At 66.3% G+C, this 19,673-nt stretch overlaps 1 protein-coding gene across 1 annotated transcript; it reads right to left on the bottom strand.

The window, feature by feature from the left end:
• Positions 1-1,753: 1,753 nt before the first annotated feature.
• Positions 1,754-8,626, bottom strand: SLC38A3 (solute carrier family 38 member 3). Its single transcript, XM_082487859.1, has 15 exons — positions 8,352-8,626; positions 8,106-8,190; positions 7,895-8,010; positions 7,291-7,364; positions 7,118-7,210; positions 6,936-7,017; positions 5,934-6,016; positions 5,719-5,777; positions 5,079-5,252; positions 4,898-4,977; positions 4,267-4,367; positions 4,041-4,165; positions 3,414-3,558; positions 2,786-2,889; positions 1,754-2,678 (listed from the first exon to the last, which is right to left on the bottom strand). The coding sequence occupies exons 1-15, from the start codon at positions 8,459-8,461 to the stop codon at positions 2,574-2,576; spliced, it is 1,536 nt and encodes a 511-aa protein (XP_082343985.1). The 5' UTR covers positions 8,462-8,626; the 3' UTR covers positions 1,754-2,573.
• Between the last annotated feature and the right edge of the window lie 11,047 nt (positions 8,627-19,673).

Genomic DNA, 19,673 nt, shown 5'->3' with positions numbered 1-19,673 from the left:
GATTCCAAGGAAAGGGGTGCAGCATCCTCCCACGCAGCTCAGCCATGGGGTCCGTGGGGCAGCCCCCGTGGGCCCCAGCGTGGAGGGAGCAGGGCTGTTCCCGTGGGAGCGGGCCTCGGCGCTAATAAGGCTTTGCTAACGAGCTGGCGCTGCGCCCAGGCCTGGGGCCGGCTGGACCAAAGCCCCGTACCCGCGGGCAGGGGATAGAGGGGCCCGGGCTGAGGGGGGGGGGGAGCAGGGGGGGGCTCAGGCCCACTCCACGCCATGCCACGGGAGAGGGCTGGGGGGCTTGGGGCTGCCCCCGGGGGGTGCTGGGGGGGTCACCGGGGGCACCTGCTGCCCTGGCACCATGCATGGGATGCCTCCAGCCCCACTTCCACAGGAGTCCCACTCCCCAGGGGTCCCACTCCCACGGGAGTCCCACTTCCCCAAGTGTTCTGCTCCCACGGGTTTCCCAATCCCCGGGGGTCCTGCTTCGCTGGGGTACCACTCCCACGGGAAGTGGGAGTTCCCACTGCCCGGGGGTCCCGCTCCTCCGGGCCGGGCCGGGCCGGTCGCCCACTGCAGGTCTCTCGCGGGCCGGATCGTGCGTGGGAGCGCAGCGCCCCCTCGCGCCCGCGGAGCCCTGCGCCCCCGCCTGCGTGTCCCCGCGGGCCCACCCCCCCCAGCGCCGGTGTGCTGCTGTCCCCGCATCCCCATGCGTGTGCCTCGGCAGGCATCCCCCTCTGTGTGTCCCCGTGTCTGTCTGTCCCCGTGGGTGCATGGGAGTGTCCGCACATCCGTGCTGTCCCCGTGTCTGTCTGTGCATGCGTGTGCACTGAGCCTATGCACGTGTGTCAATATGTCCGTGTTGTCCCCATGTATGTCCGTGCATCCATGTACATCCGTGTCCGTATGTGCTGTCCCCATGTACGTCCTTGCATCTGTGTGCATCTGTGTCCGTATGTCCGTGCTGTCCCGGGATGCTGCGTGCCGAGTGCCAGCCCCTCGCCCACCCCAGTGACGCCCGAGATCTGGGCACATTCATACCTTTATTCTCGCTGCCAGAGGCTTCACCGGCCGGCGTCCTCGCCAGCACAGACGTCACCCCCACAGATAATTTAAAAGTGTCACCCCCCCACCAGCACAGTGCAGGGGTGGCCACAGAACAACCGGGCTGGGGACGGGGACACTGGGGCCACGCTGCAGCCGGCAGCCCCGGGGCGATGGCAAGGGTCCGCCAAGCCCCTCAACGGCACCAGGTCACAGCTGCCCCCTCTGCCCCATATAGATATGTACATTATACAGAGGTACCCAGAGCGACACAACACATTAAAAAAGATCTACTCTTATATACAGTATTTATAAAAAGCATCCCAGCCTCCACCACCCCAGTAAAAAAATACGTCTCTTATGTACTTCGCTGCAGGACAGTCCCCCCCTTCCCCCATGTGCTGCCCACCCTACTGGGCTTCCCCCCCCCCCCCCATGCTGGGAAGGGAGGTTGGGGTGGGGTGGGGGTGGGAGAGCCACTCTCCGGGTTTTGGCATGGTGTGGGGTGTCCCAGCAGTGTGGGTGGGTGGGTGGGTGGGAGAGGGCTGCAGGGGCCTGGGTGCAAGACGAGCAATGTCAGCTTGGGTTGCAGAAGGTGCCCATCACCCTGGCGTCTGGGCACACAGACAGGGGGGTGGCTCCGGAGCCCCGAGCTGGCCCCCAGCACTCGCTCCCCCAATCCCCCCACACTCCCCACCTGCGCCCCACAGGGATGGGGACAGGTTCCGGGCAGCCAAGCCACAACACAGGCAGGATGGCAGTGGGTGCCAACCCCCTGGCGGGGGGTGTCACCTCCCCAAAGCGATGTGGCCAGTCCCCATGCACAGTCTGGGGGTCACCAGGATCCCATCCGTGGGCACCGGGAGCCAACTGCTCCCCCAGAAGGCTCAAGAGCAGTGGCAGGACCACACTTGCCTGGGGGGAGCCAGGGTGCCCCTGTGACACCAGGGCAGTGGGGTGGTGCCTCTCCAGGGACCGGGGGACGGGAGGGGGGAGAGGGCAGGTGGCTTGGGCACGGGTGCTGCCACGGGTCCGACCACCCCGCTGGACTCCAGCCCCCTGCGGACACTGTTCATCAGGGCTCTCGATGCTGTCTAGGGAGGGGCCAGGAAAATGCCCCGGTCCTCGGCCCCCATGGTGGGCAGTGCCCCGCGTCCCTGGCAGTGCCCGCTGCCGGCGGCTCTGGGTGTGCAGAGACGAGCTCCACCTGACAGCCAGCTCCCGGTGAGGTAGGGCAGTATTATTCTCCCCATTTTACAGATGGGGAAACTGAGGCGCGGAGCAGGGAGGGTACCCGCTAGAGCAGGGCCGGAGCACAGCACCTGCCCCAGACTCGCTGCCCCATCCCGGGCACAGGTCGGGGGGTGCCCGCGCCTGCCATGGCTCATGCCCCCTCACCACCACCGTGGGGTGATGGTCAGCGACGGCGGAAGGTCCCCAGGGAAGCCTGGCAGGGCCGTGGCACAGGGGCTGAGCCCGGGGCCGGCTCTCCCTGGGGCACCGGTGGGTAGGGGGAGGTTGGCGTGGGCACCCGGTGCTGGCTAGTGGCTGCCGCCGCTCTTCCCACCCCCCGTGGCCCAGTCGATGATGATGAAGCTCAAGCTCATGATCATGAAGAGCACCCCAAGGAGGGCGAAGCAGGCAGCCTGCAGGGACAGGGAAGCGGGTCAGGGACGGCCAGGGTGACAAGGTCCCCAGCCCGTCCCTGGGACGCCCATCCCTGTCCCCGTCTCTGTGTGCCCCTCATGCTTACCAAGATTTTGGGGGTGGAGCGCAGCGGCTCCTTGTCCTTAGGCATGATGCGGATGTAGAAGATGGCAGGGAAGATGAAGATGAGGCATGGAGCAGATGTGGCACCTGAAGCAGACAGGGACAGAGTGGGCAGGGGGCACCCGCCCCGCGGCTCAGTACTGCCAGCCCTGCAGCCCGGCCAGGTCCTGTGTGTCCCCCCCGGCCCCGCCATCCCCAGCCCTGGCAAAGCCTTCCAGGAACCCGGGGACACCGTGTCCTGGCACCATCCCCCCCCACACACACACATCCCTGCAGCCAGGGCCTTGGCACTGAGCCGGGTGCTAAGGGGGGGGAGCCCGGCTTGGGGGACCAAGGGAAATACCCAGGGGAAGAGTAAGCTCCAGCCGGCAGCGCGGCAAGCAACCAGCACCACACCGCGGGAACCAGAGCCTGCCGGGACGGGGATGGGGATGGGGATGGGGATGGGGATGGGGATGGGGATGGGGACCCCCCCACATGCCCTGGTCCCAGCACGGTGAGAAGGAGAAACTGAGGAACAGGGGGGTCAGGCAAAGCCCAGCACCAGGCTGGTGTGCTACCCACGACGCCCGGTGCCCAACGGGGGACAGGAGCAGGGCGCTGCCACACACCGATCATGCCGAAGATGCCAAGGATGGAGGGGGCGAATATGACCAAGAGGTTGATGAAGGTCAGCAGGACCACAGCGATGGTGACGTGGCGGATCCAGCTAAAGTCCTTCCCTTGGAACAGCATCTGCTGGATCGCCCGGCGTACCTGGGGACAGGGACAGAGACAGGGTGTCACACTCCATCGTTGGACCCAGGGCCCATCCCATCCCCTGTGCCTGCAGTCCTGATGGTCCCCATCATCCCTTCCGAGCCCCATCTCCACAGCTCTGCCGGTCCCCATCACCCCACCCCCTGCCCCAGCCCTGTCCCCATGGCACCAGTGGTCTCCATCACCCCTGCTCCTGCCCCAGCCCTGTCCCCATGGCACCACTGGCCACTGTCGCCCCTTCGCAGCTCGAGCCCAATGGCCCTGCCAGTCCCTGCCACCCCTTCCCCTGCCCCAGCCCTGTCCCTGACACCCAGCCGGTCCCGTACCCCAATCCATGCAGCCCCACCGATCTCGGCCACTCTGGCCCTGGGCCTCAGCCCCATCGCTGCCTCAGTTTCCCCTCTCAAATCCTGACGCTGAGGTCCTGTTTCAGCTGGGGGGGTGGCGGTGCCACCTGGCATCCCCATGGGGCCACTTACCGGGAAGAGGACGATGGGGACGGTGAGGGTGACGGCCGTCAGCACGGCCACCCGCACGCACAGGATGAGCACGTCGAAGGGGTCCACCTTGTTGTATGTGTGCAGCAGCTCCGACTCCACCCGCCCTGCAGGCACCCATGGGGAGATGCCGGGTGAGTCCCAGCACTGCCACCTCCCCAGTGCCGACGTGCCGGCAGGGCCTCCGGTCCCCTCCCCAAGGGCTCACCGTAGAACGTGAGGTAGCCGAAGAGAGCAGCCAAGAAGTACATGAGGTACATGACCATGATGGAGATGTTGGAGATGCACTGCATCTTCTTCTTGGAGGGGCTGTGGGAGAGGGTGGGCTCAGCATGGCCCCCACGGCGCAGCCCACCCCATGGTACCCGCTGGCACCGAGCACCCACCCAGCAAGGAGGGGTGATGCCGCAGCACCTTGGGGTGCACAGGAGCTGTGCAGAGCTGTGTGTTCCCCTTCCTGGGCTGTGTGGTGAGTTGGATCACCCACCACCACCCACCCACCCACCCTTGGTCATCACACCCACCTTCCAGGGGTTGTTTCACCCACCACCCATCCCAAGTTGTATCACCCACCTCCCAGGGGTGACATCACCCAACACCAACCAGCCACTCACTCACCCCGAGTTATATCACCCATCTCCCAGGGGTGATATCACCCACCACCCACCCACCCCAGGCTGCATCACCCACCTCCTAGGACTGGTACCACCCATCCCAGGTCTTATCACCCACCTCCCCACGATGCCCCGGCGCAGGTCCCACACCGGGATGGCACTGCGTTTGGGTTGGCGCTGGACGAAGCCTACCCCTCCCCGTGGGTGCCCCCACCCAGGACTCACTCCTTCAGCTCAGTGTAGATGGGCAGGACCTCAGGGTGGCAGACAAAGGCGAAGGCCATGATGGGGATGGTGTACGCCGTCTGCGGGAGAGGAGGGCGGCTGAGCACCAGGACCGCTCGCCTTCATGGGGTACACGGGGTGGGAGCTCAGCCGGAGCCCCCGGTACACCCCAGGTCCCTACCTGGGAGTTCAGGGTGAAGAAGCTGGGCGTGCAGGTGCCCTGGTCAGGCGCCTGGAGGACAGTGTAGCCATTCTGGTAGTCGCTGGTGCTGACGGGGGTGGCATTGAAGCTGCCCGTGAGGTTCCCCTCCTGCTCGGGGAGCGGGCACGGGATCTGGAACTTCTTATAGATGACCTGAGGGGGGTGGACAGAGGGATGGTCAGCGCTCAGCACCACTGCCCCCCCAGCACCGCCCCCCCAACCGGGCATGAGAGTGCCCCTGCAGGGACCCCTCTATGGGGCACCCTGTGCCAGCAGTGCCCCGCAGTGACGCCGACCCCCCCGGGGTGCCCCCGTGAGGGTGGGCAGCGGGGCAGAGTGGGGCAGTGGCACGTGGAGGGGCCATACGCACAGTCCTGCCCCCGGCACCCTCTGCCTTCCCCTTTCCCCAGCGCTCGGCTCCTTCAACCAAAAATAACCCAGCAGTGTGACAGCACCCCCACGGCGTCTCCGCAGCCTGCAGCGCCCGCTGTCCCCGTTGTTCCCACTGTCACCACAGCACGAAGCCCGGTCACACACCATCGGTAGAGCCACGCACCCCGGCAGAAGGGATGCTCGGCATCCCAGAGCCACTGGTGTGTGCCAGGAGGTAGGTGCTCACCGAGATGAGGAAGAAGACCATACAGCTGAGGGAGAAGCCGCTGGCGTAGCCGAGGTAGCCTGGGGAGGGAGGAGAGTGGCCAGTGGGCATGGGCAGGACCCCCACACTGGCTGGATGCCCCCTCCTTGCCCACCACCCCCAGGCTGGCACCATCACCCTGCGGGATCCCCAGGGTGCTGGACCCCAGTGCTGCATGCAGCATCCCCCACACTTACCCAGCTGCTTCATGAGGGCCAGCGGCAGGATAATGGTGACGGAAACCAGGATCACCAGGTAGTTCCCGTTCATGTACCAGTCCCTGGAAACAGAGGCCCTGCTCACCGCCCCCGCTCTGCCAGTGCTCAGGAGGCACAGGCAGCCATTGGGGGCAGGGGGGGATGTCTGCTATCCGTGGGGACCCCAGAGCTGGCAGCCTCAGGGACCCCAGAGCCGGCAGCCTCAGGGACCCCAGAGCCGGCATCCCCGGACCCCTGAGCTGGCATCCCCAGGGACATTGGCATCCCTGCTGTGCTAGCATCCTCGGGGACCCCTGAGGTGTCATCCCTGGGAACCCCCGTGGCCAGCATTCCTGGGGACTCTTGAGTTGGGGTCCTGCCTACCCCCATAGTGGCGCAGCTCCAAGGGCTGGAGCTGCTGTGGGCAGGCTGAGAACTGCTGTTCTCAGCACACATTTGCCCGTGGGCAGCCCAGGGTACCACCATCTGTGGGAGGCCTCAGCCAGATCCTCAACAGCCCAGGAAGAGGGAGCCGCCCCCGGCCACACGTGGGGCAGGACCCCTGCCCAGCCTTGGTCCCGCATGTGGTCAAGCACCCCAGAGCAGTTGGGGTCAAGCCTGGCTGGGAGTCCCGGACTGGTGGAGGTCCCAGTGGCAGCTCTGCCCAGCATCTGCCCAGCTCTCACCCCGCCGTGCTGCCAGGTGGGGATGAGGGCACAGCGTCAGGGGGGGGACCCATTCCCAGTCAGAGCTACCACCACCTCCCTGCAGCCCCGGGCTCCGCTCAAGGAGGAAAGCGTGATCCCAAGGGGATGCGAGGAGCGGGGATTGGAAGTTCAGCCCAGTTTAATCCCACTCGGGGGCTTATTCAGCACTGACAGTTATCAAAAATAGTAGTGGCTTAATGGCACTAAATCCCTGCCATGGGCTGCACAGCTGGAGACGAAGCCCCGGCGCCTGCCCGGGGAAGGCACGCAGGCAGCGCGGGCAGGAGGCACTCACGTGGTCTTCTCCTCCAGGTTGAGGAAGGTCTGGATGACGAGAGGCACTTCGGATTTGACGATGTACAGGTAGCTGGACATGGCTGCGGGGCATAGCAAGGTCGTGCTGCGCCGGTGTGTTCCGGTCCCGTCCCCTGCCCTCATCCCCCCCCGTCTCTCCCCCCCTCCGAGCCCTGTCCTCACCTCCGATGTTCTGCAGCGTGATGGCGATGGCCGCAGCCAGCTTCCCCGGCGTGCCAAAGGCTCGGTAGCCCAGCTGCTCGTAGGCGCGGATGCCTGCAGGACAGGGAGCGGTGGCAGGGTGAGAGTTGGGAGGGGACCCCCCGGCACAGCCCCGCCGGGGACCCAGCACTCACCCACGATGCCGGAGGACTTGAGCAGCAGATGGATGGAGTAGCTGGAGAGCAGGGCCACCGCCGTCAGGAGGAAGCTGCAGGAGGACAGCACCGTCACCAGCAGGTCACAGCGCTGGGTTCAGACACAGCCACGGGGCTAACCCTGCGTGGGCAGGCTCTGCCCGCAGGCAGCCATCTGTCCTGGTGGACCACCCATCCCCTCGCCTCAGCACTGGCTGGGTGCCGCACAGGGCAGATGGTCCCTGGGGTGCTGGCACCCCGCAGGCGGAGGGGCTGCCACCGCCCTGCAGGTCCGTGTCCCCACACCTGAGGGAAACCAGCACCTTTGGGACACGTGGAGAAATCTAGTCTTGCATTAAGGAAGCCCAGCCTTCATCATCATCCTCCTCCTCCTCCTCCTCAGTGGGGAGCAGAGCCCGGCAGGGGCAGACAGGCTCACGGCAACGACGGGCATTGCTCAAGCAGCAGCACACCGGTCCCTGTGTCACCCTGAGCTGGGGACCCCCTTCTCACCTGCACCCCCGGCACCCACCGATCCTTTTGGAGGAGTCATCCTGCACCCGGACACCCCCTCCCCAAGCCCCCGCGGGCAGGCAGTACTCACAGAAAGAGGATGATGCCGGTGTTGGCCATGGCGTAGGCCAGCCCCAGGATGCCACTGCCCATGATGGCGTTGCTCAGGTTGAAGACGGACATCCCAAAAGATGTCTTCCCTTCGAACTGCGAACACAGGACACGATGGGGAGAGGACGCGTTGGTGACACCGGGAGCTGCCCCTGTCCTGCCGCCACCGCAGTGCCCGTGCCGATACTCACATCGGTGAAGTGCGTCTGCTTCTTCTCGGCGCCGTGGGGCAGGAACTCCTCCATCTCTGCCACGCCAGCTTGGTTCTCCTCAAACCTGGCCACCGGAGGGAGGGAGGGGTGTGAAGCCGAAGCAGAGCCGAGGGCCACCATGCCCACCCCGTGCCCAGGCAGCACTGGCTGCCATCGCAAGGGCAGGGAGCAGCCAGGAGGATCCCCCCAAGCCCCTGGCACCCCCCCTTGTCCCACAGTCCCTACCTGTCCCCGGCCAGTGAAGGGACAGCGGAGGCAGTGAGCGCAGCCGTGTGCTTCCCGTTGGGCACCAGCTCCACCATCTCGGCCTGAAGGGGCACGTCGGTCGCGTCCATGGTGGCGAGGTGGCTGGGCTCGCTGCGGGCTCTCCTCAGGCTCTGCAAGAGGGGGGCAACAGGGGTCCGGCTCTGGGTGGGAGCACTGGAGGGGTTGGTCCCCCAAATTCTGCATCCACCAGGGATGCTGGAGTCAGGCTCAGCACCAGCACTGGTGGCACCGCAGGAAGAGGCACCCAGCGATGATGGGGATGCATCACCACGGCTGGACCTCTCCCTTCTGCCTGCTCACCGCACAATGCTCCGTGGAGGTCTGACAGCCCCACAAGGGTCCCCAGGTGGGACCGTCCCATCACCCGGCCAGCTGTCCCACAGCCCACCCTGCGGGACCGCTCCGCTCCCCTTCCTGCAGCACGGCGCCAGCCTCGGAGCTCCTGCCTGCAACGCCTGCCCACCTCCACTCCCCTGCCGCAGCTCTCAGCTCTGTGCCTCAGTTTCCCATCCCGGTGAGGGGCTCCGACAGGCAAATGGAGACGTTTGGGAGGGCAGACGGGGACGGGGCGGGGAGCTCGGGGACCCCCCAGCCACCACCGTTACGTAAAGCCCACGGCGCTGCCTGGCGCAAAGGGTTCGCCTGCGTCCTGCCGCCTGGGGCCGGTGCTGCCGGGGTGCCAAAGCAGGGGGCTCGGGGGCACATCAGGGCCGGACAAACGGAGCAGGAAAGAGCGCGGGACAGGGAGACAGCTCCTTGGCAGGGGAAGGCGGCCGGGCTGCCGAGCGCGGGACGCCTTGGCACGCCGCACAAAGCTGCCTCTGTGCGAGCCCCGGCCCTCCCCGCCCCGCTGGGAAACGGCACAGGGTGGCTTTCTGGGGCAGGCTGGCAGCCGGGGCAGGGTCCCCCAACAAGCCCCAAAGCCCCCGGGGGGCTGGGGTCCTGTTCGCCCGGCCAGGGAGGGCTCCACATTGGGGCCACATCTGGCCAAGGGACAGTGCCACCCGGCACAAGCGAGGGCTGGCCAGGATGCGGCACGGTCCCTGACCCCGGACGGATGCTGCTGCCCTGTCAACCCACTGTCTGGTGTCCCCATGGGGTGAGCAGGGGACGTGCCCGCCTTTGTGCTCCCAGGGGATCGGTGGCCCCCGGGGACCAGGCAAGTCTTCCTGCGGCACTGGTGGGGCAGGGAGATGCCAGGGACAGCAGCCCCCCCGGCACGCAGGGGAAGGATGCCACGGTGGGGTGCGGGAGCCAGCACCTCCGGGCTCTTGAGCCGCTGCCCTGTCTGTCCCTGCCCACCCAGGCCACCAAGGAGACCTGGCAGGGTCATTCCAGGCCACACGCTGGCTGCCGTCACTGCTGGAGGGGGGGTGACAAGCCCCTAACGCTGGCCCAGAGTGGGGGGCACACAGCTGGGCCACCGTGCCCACGGCACCCAGCCCGGTGGGGAAACTGAGGCAGTGTGCAGGCCGGCATGCACCGGAGCAGGGAGGCTCAGCCGTGCGGGGGAAGAGAGGGAAGCGCAAAGCGGGCGCTGGGCGATGATTTATCCCCTCCGCGAGGCCTCCGCTTGGGCCAGATCCAGGCACGAACAAGGCTGCCAGCACGTCCAAACGCCGCCGTTAACTCTGCGCCTCCCCGCCGCCGCCGGCAGGCATCGCTCAACCCACCGCTCCCGCTGCCGGGCTCAAGGGGGACCGCCGGATCCCCAGTGCTCCATCACCTCCCCGAAACCCCCCCCCCGAGCACTGCCGGGCTGCCCGTAGGCAGGGGCTCCTCTGCATCCCACCGGCGGCGGGCGGCAGCTGCCCCGCTCCCCCGCGGGCGCCGGGGAGGCTGGGCGCTCTCCTCTTGCAAGCCCCTTTCTTCTCCCAGGTTATAATTACACCTCGCCCGGGCGGCTCAGGAAATACCAACTTCTTCCCCCAAGCGCCTCTCGGAATAGCAAGCGACACGGCCGGGCTCATTTCGCATGCACCAGGCTTCGCACCGCCACCCAGACGCTTCCTCCCGCCAGGCAACGTTTGGCACAGCCCCGGCACAGCCCTGGCACAGCCCCGGCACCACTCGTTGCCACCTCCCCAGTCGGCCCCGGCCTTTGCCCCTCGGCCAGGGTCTCCCAGCGGTGGTGGCCAGGGAAAGGGGTGGGGGGGAGATGAAAGAGCAGGGAATGGGAGATGCTTCGATCGGGCAGAGCGTGCCTTGCCTGCCGCTGTTTGCCTTGCGATAAGGCTGGGGAGAACAGCAAATACGTGGAGCAGCTGATGGCCCCGGGGGGGGGGGGGGGGGGGGGTGTTTCACCCCTGTCCCTGTGCGCCCACCTCAATTGGGGACCCTCCACTCTGAGCAAAGAGCATCTCCCCAGGGATCTCCTCCCGGCCCTGAGAGCCCCAGCCCACCACGGGGCTGCCGTGCCGCCACACGCCTGGGATGCTGCTGCCCTCGCTGCCGCACTGGGCAGCCAGTGTGCCGCCCAGCATCGTCCCTCTCCTGACTGCCAGCCCCAGCACGCGCTCGCCCACTCTGGTGGCAGGGGCACAGCCACATGCGTGGGCACAGAACCCCCCCACAGCGGCACCCGGGGCCATGTCCCTAGGGGTGCTGAGCCAACTGCGCTGATTTCCCGGCGTGCTGCCTGCCAGCTCTGGGTGACAAGGACAGTGACAACCCCGCTACACCAAAACCTCCCGCCTCTCCCTACCCAGCCCCGGCTCTCCCTGAGGGGGCTGCTCCTGCTGTCTCACTGCTCGGTGACACTGGGGATGTTGTCCACCCCACCAACCCTTCGGTGTGGCCAGGCAGTCCGAGGCGGGCGCCGGTGCCGTCCCGCAGCCCCCCCGTGGGGAAGGCTGAGCCGTATGCGTGGGGCGGCACGTACCCTCCCTGCCGGCCACGTCTGCGCGCCGGGGCAGGCTACGTTTGGCCTCGCATGCCGCGTCCCAGCCAGCGCAGATGCCTGCCCCCCCCCCCCCCGCCTCCTTTCCCTCGCTGGGATGGGGACACATGTGTGGGGCGGCAGGGCTCCCAAATCCCTTCCCTGCCCTGGGATCGCCCCAGCCCCCCGCCAGCCTTCCCCAGGGGCCGGGGCACTGTGGTGGGGGATGCGGTCCTAGAAGGTGCCCGACACCTCGTTTCTACCCGCACTTTATTTAAAAGGTGGAAAATCCCAGCTCAGAGCAAAGCAGAGCCGGGAGCGGGACGGGGGAAGCTCTGTTGGCAATGCCAGCGGGATGTGTCAGATGGGGGGTGGGGGGGTCCATCGCACCCGGCAGCATGGCGAGGAGGGCACGTATCGCCCCGGGAAAGCCTGGCACTTGCGCTCCGCTGGTTCCCTCAGTGGAGCCTTGGCACGGCACCGCGCCATGCCGGTGGGAGTACAGCACAGATAGGGACCATCAGACACCGCCTGCGCCCTGCGGTGCCAGCCCGGGATGCGATGACCCGCCACGTTCCCCCATCCATGGGCACCCACCGCTCTCACCCACGGGGTATGAAGGCGTCTGGCAGCGGGTGGGTGCTTCCCCCAGCCCGGAGACCCCCGCAGGGCAGAGACACCCCCCCCTCCCCATCTCCTCTCCCTCTGCAGATGAATCCCGGCTAATCCGCCCCAGCTGGGGCCGCGGGACTATTCCGGGTGGTAATCCGGCTTTAGCGCCAAGCCTGCCGCAGCTGCCGGCCTGCGTGCTCACCGCCAGGTACCCCGCTGCCGCCGGTGTGTGCTGGGGGACCAGCGACGAGGCCCTCCCCCCGACCGTGCCCGCCTGCCCGGGCGGCTGTTCGGGTTTCAGCAGAGCTGGGCACACAGAGGTCTCATATTCCCTGGGGCTGCGCTGGTGGCAGAGCCCTCCCAGGGAGACCTGTGGGCAAGTGGGCACAGACGCCAACCGTGTCCCCACACTGCCATCGGCCCCGGGGTTACTGCCAGCATCACTGCTGGGCATGGGGTGACCCTCAGCCTGGGGTCCTCGGTCAGTCCCCTGGGCTGCTACTGGGGATGGGGTGACCCCCAGCCTGGGGTCCCTGGTCAGCCCCCAGAACCACCGTGGACACAGGGGTGTGGGGACAGAGCTGGGACAACAGCTTGACCCTCGGGGGTCCCTGGGCATCACCTTGCCAGGGAGGCTGACCCCAGCAGGGCAGGCGCACACAGCGGGGACCCCTCCACATCTCTCTTTGCCCCCCCTCACTTCCCCCCCCAGGCAGCCCCGGGAGCGCAGGCGCTGGGAGCAGAGCCAGCCAGACCCCACGGGAGGAGGGCCTGCCCTTCCCCCCCCCAGCACACACAGACGTGGCTTTCCCCCTGACCTGCCTTCCTAAAATTAGCACCCCAAACCTGTTTTTAAACCTATGGCATTTCTCTCGCCTTCCACCTCCCAGCCAAGCAAAGGCAGTGCCATCGTCCTCGGGGGCAGCAGGCACCCAGAAGGACAAATCCGGCCGCCCAGCGGCACGGCCGGGCACCTCACCTTTGGGGCGAAGGCTCTGGGGTGCACCCCCATGCGCACGGGGACACTGGCAGCAGTGGGGAGGGGTGAGACAACCTGCCCAGTGCACAGCCTCTCTGGGTAGCCCCATGGTAGACCCTCCCCAAATAGACCTGCTGGAGACCCTCATGAGATAGCCCCGCTGGAGACCCTCATGAGATAGCCCCGCTGGAGACCCTCATGAGATAGCCCCACCTGGGAGCTGTGCCAGTCAGCCCCACTCAGGGTCCCAGCACAAGCTGTGCACCACGGTCACTGCTCCTGGGCTCACGTAGCGCACGGATCATGGGGTCTCAGCCCCAAATACCACACCGCGGCTCAGCCTCCGGCCAGGCGGTCCCCCCAGCACGCTGGCCAGGGCAGAACTGGCAGCAACAAGAAGGAGCGGGTGGCTCTTAAAGCCACTGTCCCGGCTAGCAGGGCTCTGGTGGCACCTGCTCCAGGCTATCCCCACTGCACCATGCAGGCAGCGGTGTCCACGCTGGGTCTTCCCTCGAAGAGCACAAGTGGCACCCGTGTACCCGGGAAAGGCTCTGCCCAGGCCCAGGGACGTGCCCGCAGGCAGAGCGTGCCAGTGGCCAGGCTGGCTCGCGGCCACTGGCCCCAGCACCGTCCCGCAGCAGTGGACGTGCGAGGGTCTGGGACAGACCAGGGAGGGGAAAGGCACCGTGGGGAAGGGGGTGGCAGAGCCAAACACCACAGCGAGGGACTGGGGGGGCAGTTCCAGTGCTGGAGCCATGGCGCAGCTCGGCCACAGCAGTCCCTGGCCAGCCACACACCCCAGGATGAGGCCATGGGGGAAGCGAGGAGCTGTGGCGCGGGTGCCACCCACCACCATCACACCAGGTCCTCCCACATCCAACCACCAGTACCGAGGCGAGATGGGAAGAGCGACGGGGAAACTGAGGCCAGGCAAGGGGAACCATGCCCAGCACCGGGACACCGGCGGCCGCTGACACAACCTGGTGTGGAATGAAGGGGTAGAGTCCGTGTGGGACAAGGTCAGGCAGCAGAAGCGGCTGGCAGCATGGGGACAGGGATGGGGACAGGGTGAGCACGGCACGAGGCTGGTGGCACGCAGCACGGCTCTGAGGGAGTCCGGGTGAGACAGTGGCTCGAGCTCAAAGCATCTCAGCCGGCTCTAGGCTAGAAGTTGAGTTTTGCTTTAAACTTAAAGTCAATGCGCTGCCCATCAGGAGCTCAGGGCCACCAGGGGCACAGACAGTGGCACTGCGGGGACTGATGGGCAGGTAATGCCTGAAAAAAAAACACGTTAGGTTTTCTATTGCACCTCAGGAGATATGCTTTGCCTTGGAAGTGAGGTGCTTTCCAGCAGTTCCCATTCCTTAAAACACACTCAGCCTTGGTGGGATGACACCAAGAGGTCGATGGCAAAAAATCCAATCTGCCATTTGCTGCAGGAGCACCGAGGACACCAGGAGGGACCTCGTGTGCCCGCTGCCACCTCCATACCCCCAGCACAGCACCCCATCCCAACTGGGGGCCACAACTTGCCTACCATCGGGCCACCCCACCCACCAGCCTGGCGCCTGCTCCCCAGCACGGGGACAGCAGGGCCACGCTGGCTGTCCCCTCACCAGCATGGGGGACCCAAACGGTCCCGGTCCTGCGTCAGCGGCTGGGGAGGCGTGCAGCGGCCGAGACCCACACGGCGCGGAGAGCCGGGGGCACGGGGGGCCCGTCCTGTCCCTAAACCGCCTCTGTTTTCTCAAGGGCCGCGTTTCCAAAGGAGCCCGTGGGATCCCACTCCTTCCCCCCATCCCCACGCGCCAAGGAAAATAGGCTCTGCCGGTGCCTGTTTGTTTGCCGTGGCTGCGGCCCCGGCGTGTGATTACAGCTGCAGCGCGGCCGGGCGCTGCGGGGCCCTTTGCACCTCAACCAGGCTCCCCCATGGTGCCGGCACCCCCCAGACACCCCCAGTGTCCCCACTGCCCCCCAGCATCCACAGCCACTAGAGCCAGGGCACGTCAGTGCTTGGTCCCTGGGGGACAGGACAGCATCCCAGGGCACGGAGGGCTTTCTCTGTGGTACCCCCCATGAAGCTGGTGGGGGGCAAACGCACACTGCCGGCCAGCAGCAGGGATCGGGCAGGTCTAACGGCTCAGCTTGGTCTGGATCCAAACGTCAGTGGAAAATTCCCCATCTCCTCCGCGGCGGCTCAGTGCAGCCATGCCCTCCGCAGCCGGCCGGGGCTCAGCCCCGCACCAGGGCTCTGCCTCCCCTGCCTCCCGCCTGCCGGGGACTCGACGGGTCCCCTGGCTCACCCGTGCCACCGCAGAGCTAGCCCCTGGCACAGGGAGCCCGGGGGGGCAGGAGCTTCCTGCCGTGCCTCAGTTTCCCCTTGGGGAAGATTTCTCTCCAGTGGGACATTTGCAAGCCACCCGGGGTAGAGCAGACCGCCGTGCCGGCTGGCACGGGACATGCGTGGCCGGTGGGAATGCAATGTGCCGCCTCGCCTTTCCACACCGCCATCCCAGCCAGCCAGGCTCTATAAATACCCCGGCCTGGGGGAAGCACCACACGCATGGCCAAGCTGAGCCCGTGGTGGCCGGCATCGCTCTCCCTGGCCGTGCCCCCCGCCGCGCACCGCTCCTCGCCCAGCACCCTGACACCCGATCCCGGCCGCGACCGCTTCCAGCCTTAAGAAACATATGTCATTCCCACGGGAGATTAAAAATTAAAGCGGAAAAAAGGGAAAGAAAAAGGGGTTCAGGGACTGGTATTGTTATTATTATTATTATCAGCAAAGAGGGTGGCAATGCCAACCCCCCCCCACCGGCATCGCGCCATGGGCAGGAGCTTTGCCTGGGCGTGAGGGTGGAAAGGCGGCGAGGCAGAGCTCTGCCTTCCCTCTGCCCTCGCAGGATTTGTTACCCACCCGTGGGAGGGTTTCAGCAGCTGGGGAGGGAGGGAGGGAGGTGGCAGGAGAAAAGCAAAGCAAACAGTCCCGGGGCGCTGCCACCTGCCAGAGCCGCCGGAGCCTTCTCCCGGTACCACCGGGGGTCGGCGGGGGGGCAGTCGTCCGGCTCCGGGAGGAGGAGATTGCGGGGAGCGGAGGGCTGCGGGAGGAGAGCGGGGCCGGGCGGGGGGCGAAAGGAGATGGTTTGGGGAAGGGAGGGGGTTGTTAGCATGGGGTAGGGGGAGAGAATTTGGGAGGGGGGGACACACACGAGGGGTCCAAGTCCCGGCAGCCTTCAACCACGGAGTTCCCCAAAGGAGAAGGCAAGAAGCACGGGGGTGCGTGCAACTGGGGAAACTGGAGGCGGAGGGGGGAAACGACGACTTTGGCGGGGGGGAGAAGGGAGGAACTTACCTGCCGTCCTCTCCGGCGGTGCCTATGCTGCGGGCTTGGGGCTAGCAGGCCCCGGTGGCCACAGCCCCGCGGTGCCGCGGATTAGAGACTATCCTGCAGCCGTAATCCCGGCGGAGCCGGAGATTAAACCGGAGCCGGGACCGCCCCCAGCGCGGCGGCTCCCAATCTCCGCGCCGCCGGGGCAACGTCAGGGGCAGCGCCGGGGAGGGACCGGGCGCGGGGGGGGGGGGCGGCAGCGCACACGGTCCCGGCCCCGCCTCTCCCGCCGCCCCGTCGGTTATCGCCGCCTCACCGGGCATGGCCAACCCCGGGCATCACACACACCCCCCAGGGCATCACCCACCCACGGGGCATCAGTGCCCCACTGGGCATCACCACCCCACTGGGCACCAGTGCCCACCGCCACCACCAGACATCGCCCCCCCCCCCCCCCCGGCTGGGCATCACCGCCCCAGCGGGTATCCACACCCCACCGGGCATCACTATTCAGAACTTCCAGCCTTAAGAAACATACGTCATTCCCATAGGAGGTTAAAAATTAAAGCAGAAAAAAGGGAAAGAAAAGGGGGGTTTGGGGGTTGGTGGTATTATTATTATCAGCAAAGCAGGCGGCAATGCCAACACCCCCCCCTCCGCCCCAGCACCGCACCGTGGGCAGGAGCTTTGCCTGGGCGTTAGGGTGGAACTGAGCATCCCCACCTCACTGGGCATCACCACCCCACTGGGCATCAGTGCCCCCCCCCCCCAGGCATCGCCCCCCTGCTGAGCATCACTACCCCCCCACCGGGCATCGCTACTCGGAGCACTGGCACTCAAAGCAGCAGAGCTGTCACACTCGCTCTAATCTAACCTGAAGGTCTAAATCCAGTGGGCATCGAGCGCAGGCACTGGGTTTTCTCCCCTCTTAGTGAGGGGCAGAGTCACTCCACAGCTGGGGAAGGTCCTCCCCAGCTCCCCCCGCAGCCAGTTTCTCTCCCCAGCCTGGGAAATTCTCTCCCCAGCTGGCTGCCCTGATTGGGGATCCCCACTGCACCTTCAGTGACCACTCTGGCACCTCCCAACACTGGGAGCAAACCATTCAGGTGAGACCATCCCAATGTGTCCCAGAGTAGGGGGGACACTCCAGTTCCCTCCTCCGGTCTCCACCAAACTTCTCCGCTTGAGCTGAAACATCTCTTTTTCCACAGAGACAAAATTTTGGGGTCTATCCTCACAAAAGTGCCCCAAAGTGGAAATTTCTTCTTCCAAGAGCATCCCACGTGCTGCATGGAGAGCCAGAAGCTCCTGGTCAGCCACCAGCCGTGTCCCCGCAGGTTCTCTGCCCCTTCCAAAGGGCTGTCACCCCCAAACTGCCTCCTGCTCTGCTCGGCAGGGCACCAAGCTCCTCTGCCCTGCCTGGCTTTTACTTTGGAGGGAAATCTTTGGGCTCCACACTGCAGCAAGGTGGGGGGCTCGATGCGCCCACCTCCCCGTACAGAGCAGGGACCCCCTGCACAGCACGCGGGATGGAGCCCGACAGCCGCTGCCGCACGTTGGCAGGACGGCTCCGTGCGTTGCTGGGAGGCTTTATTTGTGTTACGCATATCTTTCATAAATCCTTGGGAAGCCTCCGGCAGCCTGGGATGGGAACGACTCCGCTGGCCGGCAGCAAGCATCGCCATCGTGCTGGGAGGAGGAAAAACCCTCCTCTCGCCCCGCCGGCAGCAGCGGCACCCTCTCACCCCAGCCGTTGTGGGACGTTAAATATTCAGTGGCAGCTTGGCCCTGGCGCTCCCAGCAATCCCGCGGCTCCTGTTACTGCCGCTCTTCTTTGGCCGGAGACATCCATTAACTAATTTCTAATAACAGCAGCATGCGTAAGTGCTGAACCAGCGCTGGCTGGCACGCCGGGGGGGGTGGACCGGAGGCAGCCAGGTTTGGCAGGGTGGCCAGGGGGGAGTCGGAGGCACCCAGAGCCATGGGTATGGCTGGGCTCAAACCATCCGCTTAACCCTTCGCCTGCCCTGGTGCGGACGGGCGGGCGCCAGCCACGTGGCACCAGTGTGGGGACGTAACGGGAACGGGCGGCAACGTGCCTCGCCAGGGGTTGTAAAAAGAGGCCGAGAGCTGCCGCCCTGTAAGCAAACACGGCGCAGGCGGCTGGGGACAGGGACAGGCAGCGCAGCTCCGGGGCATGGGGTGCAGTGCCTGCCGGCAGGGTGGGCACGCTGGGGGGCCGGGGTGCAGGCAGCCTGCTCCTCCTCAGCCTCCAAATGCTGCCCTTCCCCTTCTCCTGTTGGCACAATGTCCCCTTTTTATTGTCCTCTCTCTTGTCCTCTTGCGTGTGACACCCTTCTCCATAGTTTCCCCCTTTTCAGCTGGGCAGAGGTGCCCACGCCGTCCCCACCGTGCCCAGCTGAAGCTTTGAGGAAAAACAAAGCAGTGGGACGGAGAGGAGGGAAAGGGAGTGAAGACTTCCCCAAACCTCCCAGAGCCTGGCCCAGAGGGTCCCGGCACCTCGCAGGTGGCATGCGGTGGCTCCGGCCCCATGCAGCCGGGCTGGCCACGCAGCAGCCAGCCAACATGGGGACCGGTCCCCTCACCGCAGCCGGGCGCTACCCGGGAGAGGGATGGGCTAAGACCCCCCTCTCGGCCCCCCAAGACCCCCAACGAATGGTGCTTCCCTGGCACAGCCCGGGCCAGTTTTGCCGCCGGCTCTGGGGGTGTCAGGGCTGTGCCTGGGCTCCAGCGGATTGCGAAACTGCAGCAGTGCGGTTTTCTCCGGCCAGCTGGAAAGTTTGACGCCGGATTCCCAGATGTGAGGAGCCTTTGGGGGAGTGCGGCACAGCACGGCGCATCCCGCCGGCAGCATCCTGCCTCGCCGGCAGTGGGGAGCTGAGCGCTGTGCCGCCTGTGCTGTGCTGGCTGTGCCCTCGCCTGCAGCCCACCCCTGTGCGGTTTGCCCTCTCACCAAGCCCCCCATCCAAAATCTTCCCTATTTTTCATTCTTTGGCCACGCTCGGATATCAGGAGGATTAAAGTCAGCCCATAAAACCCCTCAGCCTCGAGAGCATCGCGGTGCGGGATGAGGCCGGCCAGGACCCAGCCACAAAGGAGCGGGTGCCGTGATGGCTGGGGCACACTCTCCTTGTCACGCTTGGTTTCCTCGCCCGGTCCCTGCGCCTGCTGCCCGCCGCTGCCCGCTGTTCCCAGGGCTGAGATGGGAGATGGCAGGAAGATGTGGTGGAGATAACAGTTAGATCTGCATCCCAAGCAGTGTTTCCCCCGCAACGCTGCCACCACGGCCTCTTGTGTAAGAAGCCTCCCGGCATTTGTCCTTGCTGGGAACACTCCGGCAGGTGCCTCTGGTCCCCACTGCCACTCATCCCACAGGCCCCCAGCACCCGGTGGGGGCTCTGAGACCCCTAATGCCCCCCGACCCCATCACCAGGGAGTGAGTGAGGCATGAGAGGGGCCAGG

The sequence above is a fragment of the Vanellus vanellus genome (assembly GCF_965231255.1).
Source record: "Vanellus vanellus genome assembly, chromosome: 9".
NCBI lineage: Eukaryota > Metazoa > Chordata > Aves > Charadriiformes > Charadriidae > Vanellus > Vanellus vanellus.
Note: the sequence above shows the minus strand (reverse complement) of the source record. Positions and strands in the feature narration are given on the sequence as shown.

What these genes read in the sequence shown, in the direction of transcription:
- SLC38A3 (XM_082487859.1), bottom strand. Translation starts at nt 8,461, where the DNA reads ATGGACGCGACCGACGTGCCCCTTCAGGCCGAGATGGTGGAGCTGGTG. An exon ending in CCTTCACTGGCCGGGGACAG is followed by an intron (nt 8,191 to 8,351) that starts GTAGGGACTGTG and finishes TCCGGTGGCCAG; the next exon opens with GTTTGAGGAGAACCAAGCTG. An exon ending in CACGCTGCAGAACATCGGAG is followed by an intron (nt 7,018 to 7,117) that starts GTGAGGACAGGG and finishes TATGCCCCGCAG; the next exon opens with CCATGTCCAGCTACCTGTAC.